The sequence below is a fragment of the Poecilia reticulata genome, chromosome 20, assembly GCF_904066995.2.
Source record: "Poecilia reticulata chromosome 20, P_reticulata-male-v2, whole genome shotgun sequence".
Lineage (NCBI taxonomy): Eukaryota > Metazoa > Chordata > Actinopteri > Cyprinodontiformes > Poeciliidae > Poecilia > Poecilia reticulata.
In genome coordinates this window covers 13089502-13101937 of record NC_088849.1, presented here as the reverse complement: position 1 = coordinate 13101937, position 12436 = coordinate 13089502, and the positions used below count along the sequence as shown (strand labels likewise).

Below are 12436 nucleotides of genomic sequence, written 5' to 3'. Positions count from 1 at the left end.
AGAGCACCAGGCCTGAGCTAAAACTTTAAATCCTGCAAATCAGCTTTGTCTGATCCACTGGAGGTGCTCGTGGCTGTCCTCTGACTGCCTCCCCAGCTGATTGACCCATTGCGCAAAAACCATGTGCTTTCTGCCTCGTGCAGAGTTCTGAGGTTTAATCAGATATTTTCGGTTTCTGTCTGTCTTGCCACATCTCTGAATAAAGACAGCCAAACTCGGGTGTAAAAGCCAATCATAGGATTCACATCAAGATTTGAATCCCACATACCGTTGCGCTGACAAATTGCACCTTCATTATTCCGTTGCACCGTTGCCGTTGCACACCGCAGCCTTAATGCGTCATATTACAGCTGTTGCTCTGCAATAAATAAGGCAGTCACTTCATCACATTCACTATTTCTCTTTTTATACGAAGGCTGAAAAAGTTATAACAAACAAAACGGATGAAAGAAACTTCACCAAGGACACACATCAGTTGCTAATAGCTACGTTTTATTTTTGACAATACTTTTAGAGACAGGCTTGAAATGTTGGAATGATGCCTTTTTGTGCTTTTGTTGTGTGGATACATAATTTGGAAGACCCCAATTCCCTCCAGAAGATAGGCCCTGATGTGCTTATTTTTTTCTTTCAGTTCTTTCATCTGGTGTCATTCGGTAATACCATCACCTTGTATTTATAGAGTGGCATATCTTGCATCTTTTTTATTTCTTGTGGAGCAATACCACACAATGTGAACCTCATGTTCCTTATTTACAGACGCAACTAGACACAAATTATATATAATTTAGGCATCTATTTCAGATCATATTGACAATCATGGCCCGCAGCTAAAAAATACCCAAGTTGTTGCTGAGATGATTTAAAGATTACCTATGAAAAAGGACTTTGAGAAATGCCAATCACGTGAAAAGTATGCCCTTGTACTGTCCTTGCACTGTGCAGTATACACTTTACACCTTCTTACTTATGCTGTGTATGACTTTGATTTTCCAAGAAGCAGAATTGTGTCTGTCATCTCTCATATTGGCCCAAACACTTCCCCAGCCCCATAGTAATACAGCACCATCATTTTCACACAGAAGCACCAGCCCTTTCTCTTTTTTAGAGCTGTCACTGGGATGGATACTAAAGCATGCGAATCACTTGTTTCTTACTCATTCATTCTAGATTGTGACTATATTCTGTCTCTTTGTTATGAAACCTCTCAGAAAAAAAAAAAAAATCACTGTTTCCACCGGGGCATGTCATGCAACGTTGACGCCTGCGGCCGAAAGATATGTCACTGCACTGTCACCACGGCCTTGTCTTTATATGAAAAGAGTAGCTTTATTACTCTCAACAAACCATGTGCTGCAGTTTCTGAAAAAGACATATGCCACAATATATACATATACCAAAATATCCTCACATTGAATATTGTCTGAGCTGATGTTGAAAATGTAGTCGGCGCACTACATTAAGGAAGAATTTTATGATGTTGGACCCAATGCATGATCATGTTCTACATTCCGGGGCAATTCTACATATTTTTTCCCCTTGCTTTAGTAGTGCTTTCATTTGTTCTGTTACTTTCTTTTTTCTGTCTGTTTTCTCTCCTCTGACATGTTCAATTATATTTTCTGCTACCAGCCAATCTCTGCTGCCTCTTATATTTTAATAAGACATTGAAACCACCACTTATTACCTCCCTCAATTGTCTCCCTCTGTCTAGCTGAATCCATGCCATTCCAAGGCACAGGCATCTGTGTGACACAACAGACTCACAAAACCTCTCTAATAGGGCCATTGTATTCCTACCCTTTAGAGCCTGCGTAGGAGCCAGGGACCCGTATTGTGGCTGGGATTTGTTGCTGAAAAAATGCACCACCCTGGAGGAAAGTGTCAGAATGAGCCAGTGGGAGCAGAGCATCACAAAATGTCCAGTGAGTATGAGTCTGCCCTATGATCTTTGCATATAATACGGCATAACGCACTTTGTAATTCCCGTATTTCTGCATAAATCCTAACTGAAATGTCAACGGATTTGCACATTAGTCCTTTAGAGCAAAGCAAAGACAAGCTGGCTTTGCTATTGTACAATAACTAGAAGTTTCCATTATCTGCTGATCAAATTCATCCTTTAATAAAAATGTGTCTCGCAGTGATAGATGATGAAGCATGCAGAGGGATGGGGAATGCTTAGTTTAAATATTCTTTAGCAAAGATATCCTGTCCTGTCGCATCTACGTGGTTATATTGTGTTGCAGCACTTAAATTTACATGCAGTTGAAACTTGATATTTATGTATGCTGTTTAAAAAGACACATAGCATTTCTTCTTACTCTGAGAGCAGCAACACAGCAGAGAGCAAGGAGAGGGACTTGTATGGGTAGGTCCTGAGTTTTCTTGCAATTCCCTACTGGAGCTTTAGTGAGTTTGTAAAACTCTAGATCATGTCACGATAAACTGTAGGATATGTTTTCATGCAAAACGTGAGAGCCAACCAAATAACGCTTGTAAGAGAGCATCACTATTCACACCGCAACGAGTCCAGTATCGTCATGGGCTGAAAGACCACTCCGAGATGAAGATGCCGTTATGAGAAAACAGCTTTAAAAAAATCAGACTGGGACAGTGACCTTCCTTTATGTCCAGTGATCTTGATTATCACAAGACCAATAAGAAAACACTAAAGCGCTGAACAAAGAGTAGTTCACATTAAAAAAAAAATAATAATAATTACAACAATAGCTTTATCAATAGCTTCAGTTGTTAGCATTAAGTTGTCATCCATGTTTGGGTTGTCTCCTCTGAGTTTTCCCCCCACCCTTCAGATGTCAATTCAAAGCCAACCTCAGGTGGGACTGTGTGTGCGTGGACGTGTGTGTGTGTGTGTGTGTGTTGCATGAGTGTGTGTCCTGCATGCATCTATGTTGACCTGTGAAAAACATGTACCCCGTCTCACGCCCAGTGATCACTGGAGATTGGAACTAGCTCACCCATGACCTTGCGAAGATTAGCAGGTACAAAAAATTGGATGAATAGATGGACACATTATAGGCTTGTGTTCTGTTCTAGTTGAAGTGAATTATCTATGCAGAAGCTTGCAGCAACATTTCACTCTCTTCCTTTATGGCCATATTACAGTCTATCATACTTTTTTTCTGTTTGAGAGTTATTAACTCCCTTTATCTTTCATGTGGACCTTATTGACAAGCAAAGCACATCGGAGCTTCAGATGAATATTTGACTCTCAAGCCTCTGAGGAAAAATCCTTTATTCTTGGAGATAAATAATCTTTGCATAAACTGCTATGTTTAAATAAAGGCTGTAAAACAAATAGAAAACATAAACTCTGCTGTATGTTTTTCATTATTTAAAACACTTTATCTTTCTGTAATATGATTTATTGGATGGAATACGGACAGGGGAACTGATACCGCTCATGTTGGCTTATTAAATATGTAGCTTGACTCTAGACGCTATATGCTTATCTTAGCATAAATCGTAAGCACAAACAATCCTCGGCGTCCTCTCTACAAGAATTATTCTTAATACCATTCTAGTCATCTATAGAAAAGCATCAGAAAAGAAAATCATAACCTACTTTTTTTAAGCTGTTCTTTACTTGCACCGTCGGCAAACAAAATGCAGCCAGCCATATCCTACTATTGTATTGATTTTTTCTTTTCCTATACTTAGGATCACACAAAATAGAAAAACAGTGGTAACTTTGTACTTTGAAGATGTATAGTCCAATTAAAACTAAGAACAAACAAATTAAATGTGTTGTTTTGCACATGTCCAAAACAAGACGTTTTACACTTTGCCGGGATGGAGCACACATGATTGTTGGCAAACCACCAAAGCCATCAACAGACCCAAGGAAAGTAATTTTCACTGCTTGTCAATCTGGGAAGATTTAAAAGCACTACTTGAAGTCTGTCACTCACCAGAGAGGAAGATTATTCTCAAGTGGAAAACATGTGATACAGTTACCAGTCTTCCCAGAAATTGATGTGTTAGTCAGTTCATCCGAGGTCATGCTGAACTGCAATGAGATGGCAAAAAAAAAAGAACTACAACCCAGACTTCACACACCTCCTCAGACACTGTGTTTAAATCTAATTGCAGAACCAGCGGCTGGTTTTTTACCAGGCTAAGAGTTACTAAAATTTGCACCTCTCTCTCATCAGCTACGTAATCCTGGTAAACCAAAAGAATCCCTAAGCAGAAGCGATAAAAAGTCCCTTTAGTGTATTCTCGGGGGGGGGGGGGGACTACCTGTAAATGTCAATCATCCGAGTTGACACTTTAACACTAACAGATGAATACAGCACTGCTCCATTATTTCTAAAATGTAACGCCGAGAACAAGAAATAGACGTATTATGAAGAGACTGAAGTCCAGACAAGAAAAAGAAATATAGCTGTTTAAAATAACTCGGCAAGATGTGAAAGAGAAAAAAAACAAAAACAGAAATAGAGCATTTCTTTAATCACCATCACACTTGCACACCCTATGAATCCATTAACGGTGTGCAAAGGTTTATATAACTGGCTTGGTGTCTATTCGGCTGCATACTTCTGCAAAGTGGTGGTCTAAAGTTAAAAGCCAGCCAAGGTTTTGCATACTGAGAAGTGTTGTGTAGGCAGAGATAGGAGATGTGCTTCACCAACGAATTCACAAGTGCCATCTGGCATTGCAGTCTTATATCTGTGGTGAAAGATGTTTTACTTTTAAAAGAAAGCAGTTTTGCTGTTGGCCCGTCGAGGAGGTTTTAGTCCTAGATTAATATTTTGATTCAAGTAAAATGGACATCCCTCACAGCTTTTTGAACTCTTGCCATATCTCCTATTCTGCATGTGTGATGTTAAACTTTGTGAAAAATAAAATAGGCCTCTCTTTTGCCACTGGAATCTGCTATGGATTTACATTTGAGATAATATCTAGACTCCGTTATTCCTCTTCTGACATATAAGCATTAAAGCAAATTATGATTACTTTCCTTATAAAAGCCACGCAGTGTTGGATCGGTTATTGAATATTGCATCTTGTACAACCTTAAGTAAATAATTCAGTAGACAATACACAGCTACCAAATCACTCACACCCTCAGCCTGAATGATGCTGCAATATTGGCTTTATTGGCTGCATCTGTGTAGCCGTTTGCTTCCTTGGCTGCCCATTGTTGCAGATGTTGTGTGCCCGGTCCAAGCGTTTCTCATTTAGGCACACGGCAAAATTCAATTACCAATAAGAGCAGAGGCCAGGCGTTGTTTTGCTTCTGCCAAACAGATGATGATCGCGTTCTCTTCCTCTGGTGTGATGATGCTTTTTGCATTTTGAAATTATCCCGAAATGTTGCACCAACCCTGGGCTCATAGCATCCTCAGTGCTGAATCTGTCGATTGGCCCTTACAACTAGGTCATCACACTTGTGATTTTTGCTCTTCTAATATCTGATCTTTCCTGTTTGATTCTGTTTTTGCTTCCTGTATTTGTTGACGAGGCCCCATTTTGTTTCCATGTATGTATTGGTGTTTTATGAATGTGCATATTCAGAGTCTCTCTTTTTCTGTTTTGGAATTCCATTATATCATGCAGCAGATTCTGTCTTACTTCATGGTTATAGCAGACAACTGCTCAATTTTTTGACATGCAGCAGACGATGTAATGGATTTTTTTTTTTTTTTTTTTTTACATCTATTTGAGGAAAATTGATTTTTGTTTCCACCCTTCTGTACCGATGATCTCCCAGAGCAGCATATTCCTGAAAGCCACACTGATGCAATGACCCATTTCTGAGAAAAAACAAAACAAAAAACAAAAATACATGACATTCAAAGTGTTTTATTTTTGGTCCTGTTTGTCACTAACAGGTCCGTAACATTACAGTCGATGGGGGCTTTGGTGCCTGGTCTGGCTGGTCCACCTGCACCCACAATGACGGAGGCAGCTCAGGGGCTTGTTTGTGTCGGACGAGAGCCTGCGATAACCCTGCCCCTCAGTGTGGCGGCCAGAAGTGCTACGGGATCAGCGTTGAAGTCGCCAACTGTTCCCGGTATATTATTCTGATGCTGTTCTTCTTTATTATTTTTGAATATTGTAAAGCAAAAAGAAATTAACAGATATACTCCCTGCATCCTCACACCCAGTCATTAGAGATCAACACCCTGCAAATGATTTTTTTTTTTTTTTTTTTTTTGTGACATTTTCATTCTGTTACTTTGAGTGTTGATTGAACATCGGAGCTTTTTCACACTTCCTCATTAAAGGTTTAACACTCTCGAGTTAAATACTGAGTTTAGAGAAACTGATGCTTTCCAACTTGCCTCGTGCATGGAGAAAAATAACATTTGCAACTGCTTCCAGTGAAACAGCTCCACATTTCCAGTCATGTGATAATTTCACCTGCTTCTGAAGAATTAATACTCATTTGAACCCTCTTTAATGAACTTCTTTACCTTCATTAAGAAGAGGTTGAGTCACAGTCACAGCTAAAATCCAATAAAGCCGAAATTTCAGGTGTTGCACCAGACGGTGGCCTAACAACAACCACTCGGTTCTTTAAGATTCTCATAGAAATAGTCTCTTTTTTGTCATATCTAAATGAGCTTTGTACCTGGAACTTGTACCTCAAACATAATTAGACAGGTTTTTTATTCTTTTAAGGAATGTTTGTTTTAAATGAGAGAGGGCATCTTTGAAACTCTGCTGGGACTATTAGAGTTCTCTTAAATAGAAGAACAAAATAATTTGTAACTTTTGATTTCAGTGGCTACCAGGCAGTTTTAGAATCCATATAAAAAATGTTAAAAAAAACTGGATCTTACCTTTAGAGCTTTAGATGGAAGCTTGCTTGACTGACCTGAGGTCATCTAATCAGAATCTTTTACAGCCCATCACACCGTCTTTAGGACTCAAGAGGACGACTGAATTATCTAATTGCTGGCACCTAGATTACACATATAGGGCGATATTTCTAGAAAAGAACTGAAGACATTTTTTTCCCAAGGACCTTCAATACTGCTTTGAGTTTTGTGATTCTGTTTTATGTATGAAACATCATTGTGTATTTTATCTTTTCTTCTGTAAGACATTGACATTTGTATGTGAGAGTGGTTGTATAGCTATAGTTTTACTCACTACTGTGTTTGAGTCAGAAAGTTCAAGTCATATTCATTATTCTTCAAGTTAGTAATACTGTACCAAGGCCGAATAAACTTAAGAAACTGGTATTTGATTTGTCTCTCTGGCGAATGTCCGAGTCTAATGTTACGTTTCGTATCGTCATAGAAATGGAGCTTGGACTCCTTGGACTTCCTGGTCCCCTTGCAGCACCAGTTGTGGCATCGGCTTCCAGGTGCGTCAACGCTCCTGCAGCAACCCAACGCCTCGCCACGGTGGGAGAGTGTGTGTTGGCCAGAATCGTGAGGAAAGGTAAGAAGCGGAATCCTCTTCTACAGTAACACGCAAAAGTTTTAAAAAACTGCAGATACCGTTTGCCTCGATGAGGCTTGCGGTCTCCAGACTTTAGTTTCTTCATTTTCTGTCTAGAACAAGACATCATATGTTGCAAGGATTTAATGTAAGGTATTAACCCTTTTATCTGTCACCCTCAAAATCCTTACAGAAGTCAATGGGTCGATCCATCAGCACACCCGTGTCATGATCATGACAGCTAAAGGGTTAACATTGAAATCTTGATATTAAAAAAAAAACGTTTTTTCTCTCTTTTTTGCTCATTCCCACATAAATAGGCCAAATAAATCTTATCATAACTATTCCATCCAAACCACATGAAACTGACCACTACAAGGTCTGGTGTCAGAAGAAAATCAGAGTGAGATTATAAGATTGTAGACGTACAGCATTGTATTTTCATCATTGTGTGCTGATTAAAGTGCATACGTGTTGAACAAAGGTGAGGTTTGTGGAAAAAGATCGAACAAACAGCAGCAGTCCCCAACTCTGTGTAACCAGTAGTAAGGGAGCCTGTATTCGGTTGCAACTTTTCCCTTTTCTTCGTCCTTTGTGCCCTTTCTTTTGTTCAACTCTTTGACAGCCAATTAGAGAAGGTGCAGGGGAGGACTTTGCTTGGGTAATTATCTGGTTTTCAGACACAAACCATTCCATATCTTAAAGTTTTGGTGGAAAATAGTCACCCTTTTCTTTAAAGATGCTTGCATGGTTTCCAAGCACCTTTTCAAGTTACAAAAAAAATGAAGCGGAAAGCAGGTGAAGAAGCACAAGGAGACGCACACAAAGCAACACAGCTAGAAAAGGTCAATGCCCTTTTTTTTACTTCTGGTTGTTCTGGCTGTCAAGAAGTTTTCATCAGTTGGCTAAACTTGAGAAAGAACTCAGAAAAAGCTTTGAAAGCTTCTGCTGTATTTGAACACAGAATATTCATAATACTTCACATAAATCTTAAAGCCAGTTGTATAAGTAGATTTATTTGTTTTCCTTTATGTTCATGGATTTTACACAAAAATATCAGTGTGGATTTTCTTAATCACTTTGCTGCGAAACAAAACTGTAGACAGAAAAAGTGCAAATAACTACAGATCTGCTGGTACAGGAAAAGGAACAATAGATATATATAAACCATTGCCATGATAACAGAAAGTGGATTTCGCATGATGGGTAATTAGAGATGGACTTTAAGATCTTTTAATTACCTTTTTCTTTTTGTTTACTTTCTTTTCCTCTTCTTTCTTGTGCAACCTCACACCTTTTTTTCTGGCCAGCTGCAGCTCCAGAAGGAGCAGTCTTTGAGTAATACACTTCGCCTTCTGGAGCCGTGAAAAAAAATATTACACAGAGTGACCGCCACGGCCCAGATACTGAAAAAAATACAACAGGAAAAAAAAAAAAAAACAGCTGACTGGCTCTAAAAACCGCCGCAGAAGAGAAGCCGATTTTACCATCCCATTTTTTTCCTCAGTTTTAATCCCGTTTGTGTCATCTCCAATACTCAGGCTCAGTAGTCACTCTGTTCATTTATTTGAAACAAGGCAGAGAGGTTTTACGCTAGTTACTGGAAGGGGATGTCTACAGGATTCTTTAAATTTAAAAATTTAAATCAGTTTGAAAATTGAAAGATCAGCTGTTATAGTCTGTTAGTTTGTTCTTTCTCTTATTTATATTTTTTTATTTATTTATTTACTTCAAATTAATTTAAATCAGTGGTTAAATGATTTCTATGTTCAAACAGTAGAAATCATAGGTATTCATTTAAGGCCAGAATACTTACTGGCCTTAAAGAGGCCAGTAGGTATTCAGGTCTAGCAAAAGACATTAGGAGCATTTTTTTTTTCCAAGTTTGTTAGGAAAGCTCATAAATGATACTAAACATGATAAATCAAATAAGCAGATGGCAGAAAAGATGGCAGAAAAAGATGGATGGCAGAAAAGAGTAAAAACATAAGCCCCGTTAACACTGTGTCTTATCTTGCTATGTATGTTGACCTGTTTAAAATCTGGTTTTGTGCGGGTCTAAGCTTAAAGAATTGAAGTAAATAAAAAAATTTTAAAAAAGAATTCCAGCCATTTTTATTGTTATGTTTGTTGCTATGTGTGTTCCCTCCATTCTCTTGTATAGTGTATACAAGTTTACTGGGCTGAAAGGTGGAAAATTCACAACATTTTACTGTGTTGAGACGCCGTCCGTTGTATTTGCACCAACGTTTCCATCAAAGTTCACTATCCCTGAACACTATTAGTAGCATCAAATGGTCAATTAGTATTAACAGCAGTAGATGAATTAAAAAAAATAGTTTAGGCGTCGGTCAGTTGGAGCTGATTTGAGCGTTCAACATGCAGAGTGAGTGAATGTTTGTAAATGCAAACAGAGCTACCACCATAGCATAGTATGCAACGATTGCTCTTTCACTGCTTCAGTAGCAATGGGACATGTCTCCTCTACATATGACCTCTTAGAGTTGCGATATTCAGGCCTGCACTGATAGAATATCATAGTAGAAGGCGACACTAGAGCAATATTTACCCAATCCAGTGTATTTCTAAGCCAATAAAACAAAGAGCAAATATGCAATATCATGCCATTGGTATTGGCTTTTTTATTAAACTATTAGTATTAGTTTCTTTGTTAGTGCATCCACCTAACCTTTTGTTTAAAACGTAACCTTTAAACATTTTAATTGTACTGCAAGGTAGCTCCGCTGCTTCTTTCTGCTTCTATCACAGGAAGAGATGTGACATCTTAATGAATAAGGCAGCATTCAGGTAATTTAAAAGTAACAACATCCATCTTCACTAGGTGCAGGCATATGGGTTTAAAAGGGCAACACGGGGATATGTAAATTAACTTGTGCTCACATTTATGCATCCAGTTGGAAAAAAAACAAACAAAAAAAAAAACATTTGTTTTGCCTTTGTTACCATGTCTGAAATCTTCCACCACCAGCTGTTGTTTGAAGTAAGCCATGTATAAAATAGGTGAAGTTAAAAAAGCACCGGCTTGAATGCCATGAGAGACTGGCTCCGTGTCAGACTTTTTTTTTTTTTTTCACTAAAAACAGTTGTGAAAATCCTTTTTCTGCACCGGGTTTCCATCAGAGACATCCGACGGCTCACTTCGCACTTTGTTCTCGCATTGTTGCCTCAAGTGCCTCATTCAGATAAATGCCCATGCCATATGTCCATACATGGACAAATATACTAAACAATGACAAACACAAAAGAAAAATGCGGAGGGGGACAAATAAACCTCCTTTTTACAGCTCCATTTTATTGTCATTGACCCAACAAGCATCCAATAAGTTCAGTCTTGATTGTTTGCAGCAGCCAAATCCTTTAAAGTTACAGCAAATGCTATGAAACTGAGCCCACACGGCAGCGCTGCGGGCTTAAATCTGGATGGTTAATGCCTGCGTTTATGAACCTACTGTTGGCTTTTCCCTCAGCACACTGACAGCGTCCACGCTGCTTACTCAGCCCGTACCGGGTAATTAGCCTCGTTTTACTCTGATCAGCCCTGTGTGTTTTAGAGGAGAAGAAAACGGATAAGACAAGATGGCGCAAAGCCACTCACTTGTGTGATTAGTGAGTGTGTGAGGATCATTTTGAAGCTCGAGATAATCTCCGCTGCATTGATTGCTGATGTTTTTGTATTTTATTATTGTGTTGCGTTCCTGTAGGGGTATTTTGTCCACATGAAAGCCTTTCAGCATGTACGTGGATCTGACTGCATACTGGACAGCCTTTCATTACCTTGTCCTCACTTTGCCACTCTCTTACTCCCAAACATATTGGCTCATTGGCACAGCAAAGATTGGTAAAAGTGAAAAGCAGCAAGGATTTTTTATATATATTTTTTTATATCCAGAGAGTAAAGAACGAGGTCTTTGAGCTGCTGTGAATAATGGTGACGTTTTGGGAATACTGCGGCTGAAAAGTACAGCTTAATTGAGTCTGAGGAGGAAATGGTATGAATTTAAACCTTGTTTCTAGCACAAAAAGGCTCTGTTTTTGTAAAAAAAAAAAAAAAAAGAGCCAGTCATCTGTCAAAACATGAAGGAAAAAAATATATAAAAGCAGATTTGTAGTCGATGTAAAAGCTGCAAAATGGTTCTAACAAGCCTTGCAATTTTCTGTAGTTAATTTATAATGAGAATTAAGCAATTCAAGTATTTTAGACATTGCTGTAATACTGCCTTGTAAAACATTGTAATAAGAGATGATGCATGTGTCTCCTGGGCTTTTATTAGCCTATGTCAATGAATTATGCAAATATTCATTAAGATTTGAGATATAATTTTCCTTAGCTGTACTTCTTAGACAACATTGTCACAGGCGAATGCAAAAGACCGTGTTCTTGGTGGTTTGATTCACTCACACTCTCAGGCGTAGACAATGAAGTGTTTCCTGCAGTCTGCATCAGAGGCAAACTTCACTCATCTGAAGATTGTATTTTTAGTCCTTTTTTTTCTAGCTTCTCTAGTCGATTGACAAGGATTGAAGTGTGGCAATAACATCATTGTATTAGACTTCTAAATCTAGCAGTTTATTTCACACGAAGACCATTTCCAAGTAGAAGCAGTAAAATTCATCCATTCTGTTCATCTTATCTGATATTGGGTAGGGCAGGTAGCAAGCTCAGCAAGAACACTCCGACATCCCTCTCCTCAGCAATGTCTCTCCATTTAGGAGATGCTTGTAAAGCAAAAAGAGTTGTGTCTGTATTGTCAACATTAAAGACAAGCAGCTTGAACTCTTGTTGTTCTTGAACCAGATCTTAAGTTGTTGTAATAAAGAAAAGGTTATCTGATTTGGACATCTCACGGTCTAATCCTTGCAGACGTTGTAAATCTGTTTCAGTCTTCATGCAATAACTTTAAACTTTCACTGAAACAGTTCACAACCCAGTGTAAGGCAGACGGTAAACGCCGTCTGCATTACCTTGCAACGGTGAAAACAAAAAAAAACA

General features: G+C 38.6%; 1 protein-coding gene across 6 annotated transcripts in view; it reads left to right on the top strand.

The window, feature by feature from the left end:
• The window catches only part of sema5a (sema domain, seven thrombospondin repeats (type 1 and type 1-like), transmembrane domain (TM) and short cytoplasmic domain, (semaphorin) 5A), a 157205-nt gene that overhangs the window by 98512 nt on the left and 46257 nt on the right, over positions 1–12436 (top strand). For all 6 annotated transcript variants that reach the window (XR_536469.3, XR_536468.3, XM_008438633.3 and 3 more), the window contains exons 12-14: positions 1808–1925; positions 5865–6046; positions 7282–7425. Coding sequence is in view for 4 of the 6 variants with exons in the window: in XM_008438633.3 (XP_008436855.1) it covers positions 1808–1925; positions 5865–6046; positions 7282–7425 (444 nt within the window). In the remaining 2 variants the exon portion in view is untranslated. The remainder of the gene's footprint in view (positions 1–1807; positions 1926–5864; positions 6047–7281; positions 7426–12436) is intronic.